Consider the following 15,364-nt stretch of genomic DNA (forward strand, 5'->3'; position numbering starts at 1 on the left):
TGATGATATCAAATGTGGGCCAAATAAGCAAATGGCCTGTTACTCCGCTAAACCTCCCATTCTGATTAGTGGCCATTGGATGAATTACTAGAAGGAAACGTTCGAGAGTCCAGCTCCAACGTGTGAACTTAGACGGTTAAGATTGTTAATTCGCAGGTCCAGCGGTTGAGATTGCCAATACAATATAAATCCTCTCACTCCTTTACGGTGAAGTAAACTCACAGTGTAATGAGGACAAAGCTCCATAGAGCCACTTCCTTCACCGGGTCCATTCCATCATGAGCCATAACCTGCACCCCTCCCCATGCGAGGACATTCAACTCACTCCTAGTTAAAACCCCAACCGAGTCGCTGGCTACAATTTTTTAAATGTGGCAACTCTATATTAAGCCTATTCGGCATACATGTCCACTAATCCACGCCGTCCAAGATCCCTGGCCCTCTATCTGATGAAACGATGGGATAAAAATCGTGACCATGATTCCACCCACTGAATTCGAACAACGGATCATTCTACGTTTGACCTTCCATCGGTGCCCACAAACAGGGCAGTAAAGATAGATCAACACGCAAAATTTCCAGACATTGCATGTACCCCGGACGATGGACGATCCGGATTGATTTAAGTCTATGCCAACGCATGGTAGGGGAAGGGTCCACAGACTCACCACCAATTAAAAAATGGAGAAACCCACACCGTAACTTATCGAACAGTTTCGGAGTCTAGGGTTTTGCAGCTCTTTTCCTTTATAAACCCACATCCGGTTTCTTTCCCTCCTTTCTTACTCGCCTCCGTCCTCTATCTCTTTTCATCAGAGGAGCAGCGGCGACAGAGAAGGAGAAGGTGAAGAAGGAGAAGGGATGGTCCACGTCAACTTCTACAGGAACTGTAAGCTCTCTCTGCGATCTTCTGATCTAGGCCATCCGATCTCGCCATCGGATCACGCGATCCTCACGTGACCCTGAAACCCTGGGTTTTTTTTTTTTTTTTTAATTTAAATTTTAAAAATCGTTTTCAGATGGGAAGACCTTTAAGAAGCCGAGGCGGCCGTACGAGAAGGAGCGGCTGGATGCGGAGCTGAAGCTGGTGGGGGAGTATGGGCTGCGGTGCAAGCGCGAGCTGTGGCGCGTCCAATACGCGCTGAGCCGCATCCGGAACGCGGCGCGGGAGCTCCTCACCCTTGACGAGAAGAACCCGCGGCGGATCTTCGAGGGCGAGGCGCTGCTGCGGCGCATGAACCGGTATGGCTTGCTCGACGAGAGCCAGAACAAGCTCGATTACGTGCTTGCCCTGACCGTCGAGAACTTCCTCGAGCGCAGGTTGCAGACGCTTGTCTTCAAGTCGGGCATGGCCAAGTCCATCCATCACGCCCGTGTCCTCATTCGGCAGAGGCACATCAGGTACACCTCTGATGTTCTCCAAGATCTTATCCTCCAATGACATCATTTGCGACGGTTCTTTGTAGTCTCTTGCATGATTTTTTATCTCAGTTGTGAAGTTGTGCATGTGATATGGACCATTGATTGCGTAGCCTCTGTGTTGGTGTTTCTTGTGGGAGAAATCAGGCTGTGTGCTGCATGTGTGGTATTGAATATTCATCATGCAATGTGGCCCACCGTCCATTGCCATAGTGAATGGTTGCGAGATCCGGGCCTTTCATTGGGCGTGCCCTGCTCCTATCAGAGTGGGCTGCTTGTGTCGTCCATCTGATGAGCTGCATCACTAGATTATCGAGCCAGGGTGCGTGGTCTGCTTGATGAATGACGTAGATCTTGAAAATGTAACACTAAGAGGATTCGTGTGAATATCCTTAGTTGCGGCCTTTCTGTATAGATACCACTGTATGATTTTAATTGTAGACGAAAGGGTTTGGAAATTAAGAGGACTGCAGTTTGTTTCACGTAGCACAATTACCATTCATTTCTTTAAGGATAAGCAGTTAATTTTTTCAAAAGATAAGATAAGCAGTGCCACATTTGTTAATAATGTGGAAATTGATATAGGAAGCAGTGCCACATTTGTTATGTCTAGGGTTTCGAGGATATGAAAATGGTGGATGGAGATTGGAGGATTGGTATCAATCCAGCTGTTCTTAAGCTCACGCCTTTGGGAGCTGAGCGACAATCTTTTTCTCCTGGGGATTCCATTGCTCCTCTAGTTTAGTGCACTCATCTTCTAAAGAATGAATAAGGAGATAATCCATCTATTCAACTAAGTTGTCATGTCAAGGCATTTAAGTATTTAAGTTGCTCGCCTCCCATGTCTCATAGCATGTTGTTCTTGTATTCTTATGTGGTATGTGTCTGTGTCAGTCATGCTATGCATGGACAAATAGCCAGTTAGTCACCTTTGATTTGATTAATCATGTGTTTAGACAACAAATTGTACTTGCATGTCTATGTTAAAAAAACTTATGCCCATGAGGGGACCAAGATGCATTGATGTTTTTTTACAAGTAATTGTATAGTGGAGTGCCTTTATAGGTGATAACTCTAGATACTAGAGCCCAAATAGAATATCTTGTCGTTAATGCTAAATTTAAGCCTCAACTATATTCGAGATGGTTAGTTAATTAGGATGTGTAACATATGGTTGTTTGACCACCCTTAATAGGCTTATTTGTGAAACTTATTTGTGTTAAATGGTTGTCCAAGTCCTTTATTAAATAAGTTGCAAGCTTTCGTAAGGTAAGATTTGAGGCCTTATGTCATGGTCTTGTCATTCATAGGGGGCTAAATCATTACCCAATCCTTGCTCATTTTGTACACTGAAGGTTTTGTGCTTAGCATATACAGAATTTTAGGAAAGGCTAGAGTTGTGTACTGTGGAGATATTTAGAATATTCTAGAATTCTCTAGAGTCTTGTAGAGAGTAGTTTGGAATTATCTAGAATGGTTCTAGAGTATTTTTGTATGTTGGATCATCACCACATGGCACCATCCTAGCCATTTATGTAAATATGCTAGAGTTCTTGGGTCTATATAGGGAGGGGTTTTCATTTTTAGCCAACATCATAAAGTCGTAAACTTTGGAGCTCGTGAGTCATCATCATATAAGCCTTGACCCAATTAATTTGGGCCATTCCACTCCAAGTATTTTCTTACTATGTCCACCCATGTCCTTTGGGCCTTCCCTTGCCCTTTTAGAGCCTTCAACGTGTACCAACTTGCTCTTAACTGGTGCAACTCTTGGTCTTTGTTGCGCATAATCAAATCACTCTCTTGAGTAATAGAAGCATTCTTCTATTCTTGTCTCCCTTGCGTCATAGTGGGCGTGGTCCACAACATTTGTGTCATGCCCCAGACTCGGTAAGCGGACTCACAGGAACTCAATAGCCGGTTCTGGCCGCAACAGCCTCTGTAGTACCCTATTCTCGGCTCCTAAATGTTCTGATCTTGGGATCCTACAAAGAGGATTTTCATATCCATATATTCATTCCAATACGAGCATACCCAAGATCACAACAAGTACATATCAGAAATAACAAAGGCACACAACACAAAATCCATTATAAATTTGAGCTTTAGATACAAGGCTGAAAAGAAATACATCTGATAGCAGAAGGGAGAAGAAAAGATTTGCAACACTGGGTCCTCAGCTCGACTCCTTTCCAAGCTCCGCTGTTAAGACGCTGGCCTATGATCTTCTACACGTATCAATCGTGCATAAGCTAATAGAAAGCTTAGAGGGTAGTGAAGGTGTGTGACAGTGGTGCGCAGGAGAATAATAAAGGGTATAGAAGGGAAATATGATTAATGCCAATAATGCTAGTCTTACCAAGACTGTTATGAATGCAAGAAGCCATACCAAGGTTAAAACAATGCAGAGAGTACTGGGCGTTGTACTAAGGCGATGCAATCTAAGGCTTATATAGCCGATGCAAATGCGATGCGAAGTGATGCTAGTGCTCATATCCATTCCACATAATCAGTATAGTTCTATCACAAGGAAAATCACTGGGGTCTAATGCACTGCTTGATGACTGCCGCTCCCTAAGAACCGCACAATCAAACGAGCGTAAGAGACCTTACTACCCACCTGTGGATAGCCAATCACCAGCAAAGTTCGACGATAGCGGACCCATTTACGAGCTGGTCAGACTCAGCCTAGCTATGCCATCTCACTCAGGCGGGTAAGGCCAAACTCCATCTCAACCGACCTCACTACAGTGGGACATGCGGCCTAACGGTGTAAGGACTCGAGCGCTCATGAATTCCACTCGGTCTCGCTGTTGAGGCGTCTCGTAGGTACCGTGAAGGTTTAGGGGCTTTTACCCAGGGATATCTTATGTATCCGAAATGCTTGAACAATCATTTCCGGTGTCCACACACGGCCATCCACGAAACACCTGTGGAGGCAAGGCCTTGATGAAGCAAGGGCGAAGAACCAATGCCATGAGATGCGATGCTAGATGCATGACTCAAGCATACCAACCATGCACTAGCTCCAAGCACACAATGTGCACAAGAGGGGAAACTTCATCCCTCTATCAAATCAACCCAATGACCACACAATGTAAATCCAATCACACAAATGAATATATATGGGTCATGCGGGTGAAGAAGATGCGCCACACGGCAAAGATGATGTGGAATACACTCCTTCCCAAGGAGGGACTAAGTCTAAGTACTTAGATAGGATCTAAAAGATCATCCTCTAGTGGGGGCCCAATACTCTGGGGTAGCCCACAAGCTAAGGAGGACTAGAGATAAGTCCAAGGGGATAAGCAGTCCTAGTAAGGGTCTATGGTGGACCTTAAACCACCCATAGCAATCCCATGGGCCTACCTTAGGGCCACCAAGGAGGACATCCAACCTCAACTGGGTCCCAAAAGATATCCCACTATGACTCGAGTACAAAACAAGGCCCAAGGCCTAAGACAATCCATGGCCTAGTGGACTATACACAAAGCCCAACTCATAGGCAATATGGTGGGCCCTCGAGCAAGGTTTGGGCCCAACCATAAAGGTCATGAACCCACATATTGTGGTGGGCCTCATGGGCAGCCCGATAGTTCAACCATATGGGCAATTTTACACTTAATACAAGTGAGTTGGGCCTCACATCTTAGCCCAAGTACAAGGGTATTTTGGTGGGCAACCAAGGGCCCAACTACTTGCATATTATGGCCCACAAACCCATCACAATAGGTAGAAGAGTATAGGCCCAAAGGTCAATGGGCCTATCTAGAAAGTTCCAGTCCAAAAGGCCTAAGGAACTAGCAATTAACCACATACAATGATCCAATAAAAACCCAACTTGGGTGGGCCTCAGATGAGCACTAATTAAACCCAAAAATATTGAAGGAAAATCGCAAGATAACTGATTAATTCATCCTCAAATTTGGTGGGCCATGCTTTCACAAAACAAACATTTATAAGCAGCAACATTGGGCCCATTGCTAAATTTTCAGCCCACCCGCTTTCTGGGATTGCTGGAGTCCAACAAATAAAATTAATTTATAGTATATTTATTTCTTGAGGACCTACACACATCACTGTGGGTCTCACCAGATGAGAGGGGGAGGTACAACACATGTTTCAAGTGGGCCATGCTGCTGGAATACAGGCCCAGCAGTAGCCCAAGGTCCCAAGGCCATGGACGGCCTGGCCTACTAACACCAAGTTGGGCTCCTCACGTCCCAAATGAGCCCCACATGGGGCGTCCACCTAGGGTGGACCCTACACACATGGGCCCCACCAAATGGAAGGACGGCATGGAGGAAAGACATACATCATGGTGGGCGTGGCCAAGGACGGCCAGCCCATGGTGGACGTCCACTAGCTAGACGTCCATCATGGACAGCTGGTCCAGCCATATGGGCCCACAATCATGGCCCCAAGGGCCTCTGGAACATCATAAGATGGGCCCCACAGACATGCACAAAGGCTCCAATGGGCTGGGCCCAACAAGTTTCATAGTTACCAGGAGGACAGCAAGGAAAAAACCAAAAACTGTTACATATATGTTTCTGCCCTGAATTTGGGCCATCCAATGGGGTGGGTCCGGGGCCTCCAAAATTCCTGAAATTTGGGCCCAAAGTCCCTCATCAAGCCTACAACAAGGTGGGACCCAGAAGGATGGCCCACCATTAGAGAAAATATATTTAAAATTTGATTTTTATGGGACTATGCTGCTGGACTGCACATTAGAAATTCTTGACAGTCCACCATGTTGGCCCGCCCTTTTGGATGTCCAAATGGGGTCAATTGGGGCTGAAATTTGGTATGATTGTAGGTAGGACATACACCTACAATAATCATAAATTAAATAGCATCAGTCTTTCCACCAAATAACCAGAAATCAGGCCCCAAGGTGGCCTAAAAATCTATCCAGACAGTTCTGGACAGCAACAATAGATCGAAATAAAATAATTATAACCACGGATTCAAATGGGATTTAATCCGAGGAAATCATGGGAGGGACCACCCTAGTGGGCCCCACAAATATCCAAACCATCCCTCCATCCAAAACACCTTTGCATGTGCCCCAATTAGTTGGATTTCAGAGCCACATGTCATAGGGTGGAATGCCATGGGCGTCCTCCCTTTATGGATGGCTGGATTTTTTTTATTGGTCCACAAAGTGGGTCACACACCCATGATCAGGCAATGCAAACAAGGGAAAGGAGAGAAAGAAGGATAATCCGACCATAGGGAGAGGGCTTCGCCACTATTGAGCCGTCCCAAGAACAATCCCACCACACACCATACATTGATATACATCCACAATATAAATCTAACACATGTATTGCCAAAAATTAAAATGGATGGTTGAGATACCATCCCCACCATGATCCTAAGGTCTAGATGACCTTATCATGCTATGAAATTAAAGAATATACCATGATGGGGTCCATATAGTAAAACCCCATGCATGGGACATGCATGCATAAGGTGGGCCATATGGCCACACCTATGGGATTGTGTGGGATCTCCACCATTGATTGGTGGGTCCTACACTTCCCTCACGAAAGAAATGAAAGATCTACAATAGAAATGAGATTCTACTTCCTAGAGGAGCACCCATCTTAAGATCTCTATAAAAAACTCCACTCCAAGCTTCTTAGGGTCCAAGGAAGCAAGATGAAGGGGTGAGATGAGTATTAGATGGATGGATGGGGAAAGAAATGGGAGTTGAGGGGCTGGAATGTTGCAAGGGGTTGGGACGTTGGAAGCTTGCTAGAGGGAGAGGAGAGGGAGGGATAGAAAGAAAATGAGAAGAAAGAGAGAGGGAGAGAGTTGTAGGAGAGTCATCATTTCTTTCTACCTAGGTTAGAGAAAATCCATCATACCCTATGGTGATACAAACAATGTTGTTAGGGTAGGGTAGGTTTGGGTGGTGTAAGAGATGGAGGTTTAGGTGGTGTGTGTAGTGTGTTGGAACTTGTGCAAAAAGGGAGTGGGGGCCACATGATCATGATCAAGGGTTAGAAAATGATATGCACACAACTCATGATTTACACATCGGATGGACGCATAAGACGCGGCATTGGAACCGCAACGATGATGTGAACAAGATGGCATAGGTTTCGGTTCGATCCGAGTCGGGTCTATATGATCGGACTTAAGGATGACCGGAAACACTATCTGAGGTTTGCGGGTCGCTGAGATTTGACCGGTAAGACCACAGGACCAAGAGAAATGAACTGCATACTCATACACATACATGCACTCGGGTCGGGACCTTTTGAGATTATTGAGCGCGTGGGCGCTGTGGCCTACAAGTTTGCCTTATCTCATGAGTTGTCCGCGATCCACGACGTGTTTCATGTTTTTATGTTACGAAAGTGTGGGTCGGACGCTATTCTTGTGATTGATTGACAGCCACTCGAGGTCCGTGAGGATGCTTCCTACATCGAGCAACTTATCCATATACTTGATCGGAAGGAGCAGGTCCTCAGGACCAAGGTCATTTCCTTGGTGAAGGTGTAATGAGGTCATCATTCGGAGGCTGAGGTGTCTTGAGAACGCGAGACCGAGATTTGAGAGCGTTATCCCCATTTGTTTGATGATTGATTGATGTATGATTGTTTGTATTGCCTTCTCTTTGATGATTGCTATGATGGTGGTGTTTTTGTCTTTCATTTTGTCCTGAATTTGATAAATTTCGAGGATGAAATTTTTTTGTTGGTGGGGAGGGTTGTAAGACCTGATTCGAGTGCATGTGCGTGTGTGTATAAGTATGCAGTTCATTTCTCTTGGTCCCGCGGTCCTACCGGTCGAATCCCGGCAACCCGCGACCCTCGGATAGTGTTTGCGGTCATTCTTAAGTCTGGTCATGTAGACCCGACTCGGATCTAGCCGAAACCTATGCCATCTTGTTCGCATCGTCATTGCGGTTCCGATGCCGCGTCTTGTGCGTCCATCCGATGTGTAGATCATGAGTTGTGTGCATATCATTTTCTAGCCCTTGATCATGATCATGTGGCCCACCTAGGAGTAGTGCATGTGGCCCCCACTCCCTTTTTGCACAAGTTCCAACACACACTACATACACCACCTAAACCTCCATCTCTTACACCACCAACACCATCCACACCACCCAAACCTACCCTACCTTAGCAACATTGTTTGTATCACCATAGGGTATGATGGATTTTCTCTAACCTAGGTAGAGAGATGATGACTCTCCTACAACTCTTTCTCCCTCTCTTTCTTCTCATTGTGAAGCCTAGCCTACTCTAGGTGTGACCATGGATATGGAGCTATGCCCCGATGGGTGGTTTGACAAATGAAGTCTTAATGACATTCCATTGGATTATTTCATGGTTGTCTGGGGCATGGTCTTCTTGGGCGATTTCGAAGGCAATTTTAATCCTACCTTAGGGTGATGTATTGTGATATTTGAAAGACAAGTGTAAAAACATTAAAAACTTGGTTTTTAATAATGAACGATCAGCTCTCCATCTAAATATAGTAAAAAATAAATTCCTTATTTAATGTTTTAGATTATTCCTTATGGCCATGAGTTTTTAATGTGAAGAATTGATGCCGTTCCTTCTCAGATTTAGAAGAACTCTTCTAAGCTATCCCTAATAAAAGAATAAAACCCAAGCCACCTTACTTTGTAGTATACTTGTGGATGCTGGATCGTGCTCACGGGGCCTTTCTAAGATTTCTGGTAAGATTTGCGGCTTGAGTCATGCATCTAGCATCGCATCTCATGGCATTGGTTCTTCGCCCTTGCTTCATCAGAGCCTTGCCTCCATAGGTGTTTTGTGGATGGCCGTGTATGGACATCGGAAATGATTCTTCGAGCATTTGGGGTACATAGGATATCCCTGGGTGAAAGCCCCTAAACCTTCACGGTACATAAGAGAGGCCTCAACGCCGAGACCGAGTGAAATTCATGAGCGCTCGAGTGCCTTACACCATTAGGCCGTGACTCCCACTGCAGCGAGGACGGTTGAGATGGGGTTTGGCCTTACTTGCCCGAGTAAGAGGGCATAGCTAGGCTGAGTCTGACTAGCTCGTAAACGGGTTTGCTACCGTCGAGCCTCGCTGGTGATTGGCTGTCCACAGACAGGTAGTGAGGTCTCTTACGCTTGTTTGATCGTGCGGTTCTTGGGGAGCGGCAGTCGTCCAGCAGTGCATTAGACCCCGATGATTTTCCTTGTGATGGAACTATACTGATTATATGGACTGGATATGAGCACTGACATCACTTCGCATTGCATTTGCATCGGCTATATAAGCCTTAGATTGCATCGCCTTAGTACGGCACCCAGTACTCACTGCATTGTTTAGCCTTGGTATGACTTCTTGCATTTATAGCAGTCTTTGTAAGACTAGCGTTATTGGCATTGATCATATTTCCCTTTTGTACCCTCTATAATTCTCTTGCACACCACTGTCACACACCTTCACCACCCTCTAAGCTTTCTATAAGCTTATGCACGATTGATGCGTGCAGGAGATCATAGGTCGGCGTCTTAGTAGCGGAGCTTAGATATGAGTCGAGTTGAGGACCCAGTGTTGCAGATCTTTTCTTCTCCCTTCTGCTATCAGATGTATTTCTTTTCAGCCTTGTATCTAATGCTCAAATTTATTGTGGATTTTGTGTTGTGTGCCTTTGTTATTTTTGAGATGTACTTGCTGTGATTTTGGGTATGCTCGTATTGGAATGACTATATGGATATGAAAATCCTCTTTGTAGGATCCCGGGATCGGAACCTGCCTTATGAGCCAAGAATGGGGTACTACGGAGGCTGTTGCGGCCAGAACCGGCTATCGGGTTCCCGTGAGCCCGGTTACTAAGTCTGGGGCGTGTTTGTTCATTTAGAGAATATGATGATGGGATTGTGACTATGATTCTAGACGATTTACTCTTGGGGGAAGCACTTTGGTTGTGACAAATGGTCTTAGAGCAAGGTTACATAGGGGTTGAAATGCTCATGGGACAAGATCGATGCAATGACATTGTAAGTGATCAACATTGAGCAAGCACATGGGGATGAGAGAGTTGGTGCCAACATGCCAAGTAGGGAGAGATCCCATACATGGTTGCTGTGTTTGCAGGGGTAGAGCTTGCAGTGGGCGAGCAAGAGTGGTTCGAAGTGATAGGCAACAACATTGGGGACCTTTTTGTTGAGAGATACAACATTGAGGACCTTGATAGTGGGCTTTAGGAACTCAAGGGGAAATGGTGGATGCACTAGATATGTTGGCTGATACTTAGTGTCTAGAGAGGTAGGTCTTCATGCTATGGTGATGGGCCCTCACCATGTTTAAGGAGATGATAAGTGATATTAGACCCTATGGATAAAGGACTATGGCCATTGGAAACATGGCCATTGGCGGTGCAACTAAGTTACAAACGGTGGACCTTAGGGCCTTCAATGCATCGAGGGACCGTGGAAAGTTGGATAACTTCCTTTGGCAATTGAAGTATTTCTTCGAGGTTGTCTCATTGTAGGATGAAGTGATTGAAGCACATGGGGGCAATTCATGAGCATCCTAAGGAGTTCTCGTATCTCATGCTAGACATTCCCAGTGTATTCGGAAACGTACTCTTCAACTTTGTGTAAACATTTCTAGCTTTCAATGCATAGGGAATTGTAATGATGAGTCTGTATGACTTGACTTTGGCAATTGCAATGGTAGAAGGTGATGGAGTTCAAAAGGGATGACTATTCTAGATTGCAATCACCTTAAAGGGATGGTCATGGAGGTGTGGGAGAAGGGGAAGACTCCACCAACCATGAGGGATATAGCAAGCCATCATGCAGTAGGAATGGCAATGATGTCAGAGATAATAAGTATGTCAAAGATTGATGAGATGCTTGTGTCCAAGCTAGAAGAGGTGAAGTGCTTCATCTTTTATGGGCCTTATTTCGCTAGAGAGTGGCTGAAGAGACGAGCATTCAATGCCCTCTCAATGAAGCTGGATGACGAGAAGGGGATAACAAGTCCAGTAGCTAGGAAGTTGTTCATATGTAATTGGGATCATAGGCAAATGACTTCGCCCTTGGGTTTGATCCCATAGAGGGAGGAGGACATGTGGTAAGGAATTAGGTTTTTAAGTGCGCTATAGGGTCGATTGGCAAGGCAACAAAGCCACTTTGATGCACTCCAATGAGAATTGATGTATGTTGACATGCACATCAATGACAATGCCCACTTAATAATGGTGGACATGAGAGCAACCCACAATTTCATCTCAAGAGAGGTGGCAAAACAAGTGGGTTTGACATTTGTAAATTGTGTTTTACATTGGTAAAGGATGAACGCAAGATAAAAGACTTCATTGTGAAGCCTAGCCTACTCTAGGTGTGACCATGGATATGGAGCTATGCCCCGATGGGTGGTTTGACAAATGAAGTCTTAATGTCATTCCATTGGATGATTTCATGGTTGTCTGGGGCATGGTCTTCTTGGGCGATTTCAATTTTAATCCGACCTTAGGGTGATGTATTGTGATATTTGAAAGACAAGTGTAAAAACATTAAAAACTTGGTTTTTAATAATGAATGATCAGCTCTCCATCTAAATATAGTAAAAAATAAATTCCTTATTTAATGTTTTAGATTATTCCTTATGGCCATGAGTTTTTAATGTGAAGAATTGATGCCGTTCCTTCTCAGATTTAGAAGAACTCTTCTACGCTATCCCTAATAAAAGAATGAAATCCAAGCCACCTTACTTTGTAGTATACTTGTGGATGCTGGATCGTGCTCACGGGGCCTTTCTAATCTTTCTGGTAAGATTTGCGGCTTGAGGTGTTATATATTTGACTTGGAGTCGCCACTAGCCAGTTACTCAGATTTCCACAGTCGGCTAGACTAGACCCTGTAGAAACCTGAATCCAGGGAATCAGATTCCTTGTTTTAAATAACTCCTGATCTAGTATGGTTCTCCATGTTGCAACCAAAGGGTTTTTGGTTGGTTCTTTTTATACTTACGAAAACCATGATTATGATTCAGTGATTTGTTGATATTAATTGTGGGAATTGAGTCACTGGGTTTGTTTCTGATGGGGGATAGAGAAAGAGGTGAATCATGGCCTGCTTCAACCGGATCTGAGCTCGCTAGGTGCAGATGTTTTCATGAAAGGTTTAGATGCCTTAGCGTAGCCTTGTTGCAGTGAGATGCAGCGCATTAACGACTCAGGAGTGTGCAGCCATTCCGTTAACAGGCCTTCGGAGGGAATTCTCTTACTGCTGGAAAGCATTCCAATATGCCTTTTGTACCATTTGGACTGGAAGCCACTCCAGATGTTTCTAGTAGGATCAACACTTACCCTGGCAGACCGATGAAATATGCAGCCATACATGTCATACAAATAATTTAAATTGATATGTGCAAATTATGGCTCACAGTGTAGATACATCAGAACTGAAAAATGTGTGTATTTCATTAACTAACCATAGGGTTGGTGGACATTTATTGGATGGGTAAAAATGAAAAATATTCTATTTCAACAAATAAGTGTCCATGATCAGAGGTTAGGATTGTGTGACCAATCTGATTATCGGACTGTCACTTAGCGACACTGGGGTCCATAATTTAGTCAGTTTAATTTGAGTTAAATGTATTCCATGTGTGCAATTTCTGAGTGCCGGAGTATTAAATAGCTTGCTTTTTAGTGGAGGCCTCAAGACACCAATGATCTGAGAGCAGTTTCTAGTTAGTAAAGAGTGTTTGGTAGCCTTATATTGGGAATTTATTAGCTCTTTGGGATTGGGTTTGTAGAAAGTGCAAAATGGATGTCTTTTTCTTGATTTAGATCTGTGTTGGACACTTTTAGGCGTTTGGATGATCAATTTGAATTTAACACAGGATACAGTTGTATGAAAGGAGAAGACCAAAGAGGGGCAAGTGACACTACATGACTAGGGCCTGCGACTACCCTCACACATATTGCCAATCTATGATCTGTCTCAAGTTGTCATTGGACAGCATCCAAATACTGCTGATCTGTCTGGTTGATACTTGAAAGGCTAATTGCTGGATTTTTGTTGCCTGCTACTACACTCACACACGTTGATCATCGAGAATCTGTGATCGTCTCAAGTTGTCGTTGGACAGCATCCAAATGCTAGTGATCTGTCTGGTTGATACTTGAAATGCTAATTGCTGGATTTTTGTTGCCTGCTACTACACTCACACACATTGCCAATCTGTGATTGTCTCAAGTTGTCGTTGGACAGTATCCAAATGCTAGTGATCTGTTTGGTTGATACTTGAAACGCTAATTGCTGGATTTTTGTTGCAGGGTTGGTAGACAGGTGGTCAATATACCATCCTTTATGGTCCGGGTGGACTCCCAGAAGCATATTGACTTCTCTCTTACAAGCCCACTTGGTGGTGGACGCCCTGGAAGGGTGAAGCGAAGGAACCAGAAAGCTGCTGCCAAGAAGGCATCTGGTGGGGACGGTGATGAGGATGAGGAAGATTAGATTTCTGATCTTCTTGGTAAGAGAATTTCCTCGTCTCTCTCAGAATAGGTACCTGTGTTGATAGTTCTAAACTTCTGTGATTTCATTAGTTTTACCTTGACCAATGAGGATGATGGATTATTGTGGCTTTTTTTTTTTTTTTCTTTCAGATGCGGCAGGAGGCATCTGTTTCAGATGGTGATGATGAGGAAGAACTTCGTTTTGTTTGCTTTCACTTGAGAGTATAGACATATGTTCTTAGTTTTATGAGGTGTGCTTTCTCTTTAGTTTTACTTATAATTCCCCAATGAAGAAGAAGGATTTTTGCGGGGTCCTTTTAGATGTGAATGCAGTGGCAGGTATTGGATTGAGTTGAACCTTACAGTTTGATAGATACAAGGAATGGTTGGGCTATGGTTATGAATAATCCATGTTTTATCTAATGGACCCATTAGTGTTTTGGGAATGTGGACTGCTGCTCCTAAACCTGCGTTGTTGTTTGCATCTGGTGCTCAAATCATTAACATTGTTTGGCAGGCAATGGTAAAAGATGATTGTTTGCTCATGTTCCGAATGTGGCAATCATATAGTAATTTGATTTGGTGATCTGCCCATGCTGCACCTGATTTCTTGTGCCATCCATCTACACACATTGCCAAATTTGAATGGCTAAATATTTTGGGTCATTGTCTGATTATGTAGTGGCTCATGCCAGATCAACAGCGTTGGTCCACTTGGTGTAGATATTGTTGCTAGAGATGCGAAAGCAGCGCCTTGTCTGACCAAAACTCAAATAGAAGTCCCTGCAATCCATCTTACATAACCAATATAACTCTCCTGAGATAGCCACTGCTCGTTCTAGTTTAAGATGGCTGGGATGGGGCCCACTTAGGAGACTTTGATGCTATATTTATGACGATTCAAACCAATTATCCATGGGAAAACACTTGGGGGGTGGGGTGGCCGCATGGGATTTGGTGGGATGGAATTGCATTTGGTCTCGTGCAAATTCACTCAGGGCCCGTTTGGCCGGTCGGATTGGAAGGGATTGGAAGTCAAATCCCGGGATTGGCCTGGCGTGCCAAAAAGAGCCGGTGATCTGAACCCAATCCCATGGATCTGAAGACAATCCACTGACAACACCATCATTACCTTTAAATCCCATCCAGTCCACTCTAATCCTTTCAAATATGCGTAGGACGTGTTTGGTTCGAGGGATTGGAAGGGATGAGAAGGTTTAATCCCAGGATTGGCTGGGCGTGCCAAACAAACTGGATATAGCAATCGAGGGATATAGCAATCCCATGGATTTCCAGACAATCCACCGACAACACCATCACTACCTAGAAATCCATGCCATCCACCCTAATGCCATTCAATCCCTTCCAATCCACCCGGCCAAACGGGCCCTCAATGTTTGGCGCGTGGGATTTGGTGGAATGGAATTGCATTTGGTCTCATACAGATTCCACTCAAATGTTTGG

At 44.4% G+C, this 15,364-nt stretch overlaps 1 protein-coding gene across 1 annotated transcript; it reads left to right on the forward strand.

Annotated features, from left to right (window-relative positions):
• Window positions 1-727: 727 nt before the first annotated feature.
• LOC131231686 (small ribosomal subunit protein uS4y) lies at window positions 728-14,346 on the forward strand. The gene is made up of 4 exons (XM_058227976.1): window positions 728-889; window positions 1,020-1,401; window positions 13,718-13,917; window positions 14,051-14,346. The coding sequence occupies exons 1-3, from the start codon at window positions 862-864 to the stop codon at window positions 13,899-13,901; spliced, it is 594 nt and encodes a 197-aa protein (XP_058083959.1). The 5' UTR covers window positions 728-861; the 3' UTR covers window positions 13,902-13,917; window positions 14,051-14,346.
• The last annotated feature ends 1,018 nt before the right edge of the window (window positions 14,347-15,364 follow it).

This window comes from Magnolia sinica, chromosome 2 (assembly GCF_029962835.1).
Source record: "Magnolia sinica isolate HGM2019 chromosome 2, MsV1, whole genome shotgun sequence".
Taxonomy (NCBI): Eukaryota; Viridiplantae; Streptophyta; class Magnoliopsida; order Magnoliales; family Magnoliaceae; genus Magnolia; species Magnolia sinica.

Excerpts from the sequence above, each read along its gene's own strand:
- LOC131231686 (XM_058227976.1), top strand. The coding sequence starts at position 862 with ATGGTCCACGTCAACTTCTACAGGAACT. Across the intron at positions 890-1,019 it reads CGTCAACTTCTACAGGAACT|ATGGGAAGACCTTTAAGAAG; the intron begins GTAAGCTCTCTC and ends AATCGTTTTCAG. Across the intron at positions 1,402-13,717 it reads ATTCGGCAGAGGCACATCAG|GGTTGGTAGACAGGTGGTCA; the intron begins GTACACCTCTGA and ends TTTTTGTTGCAG.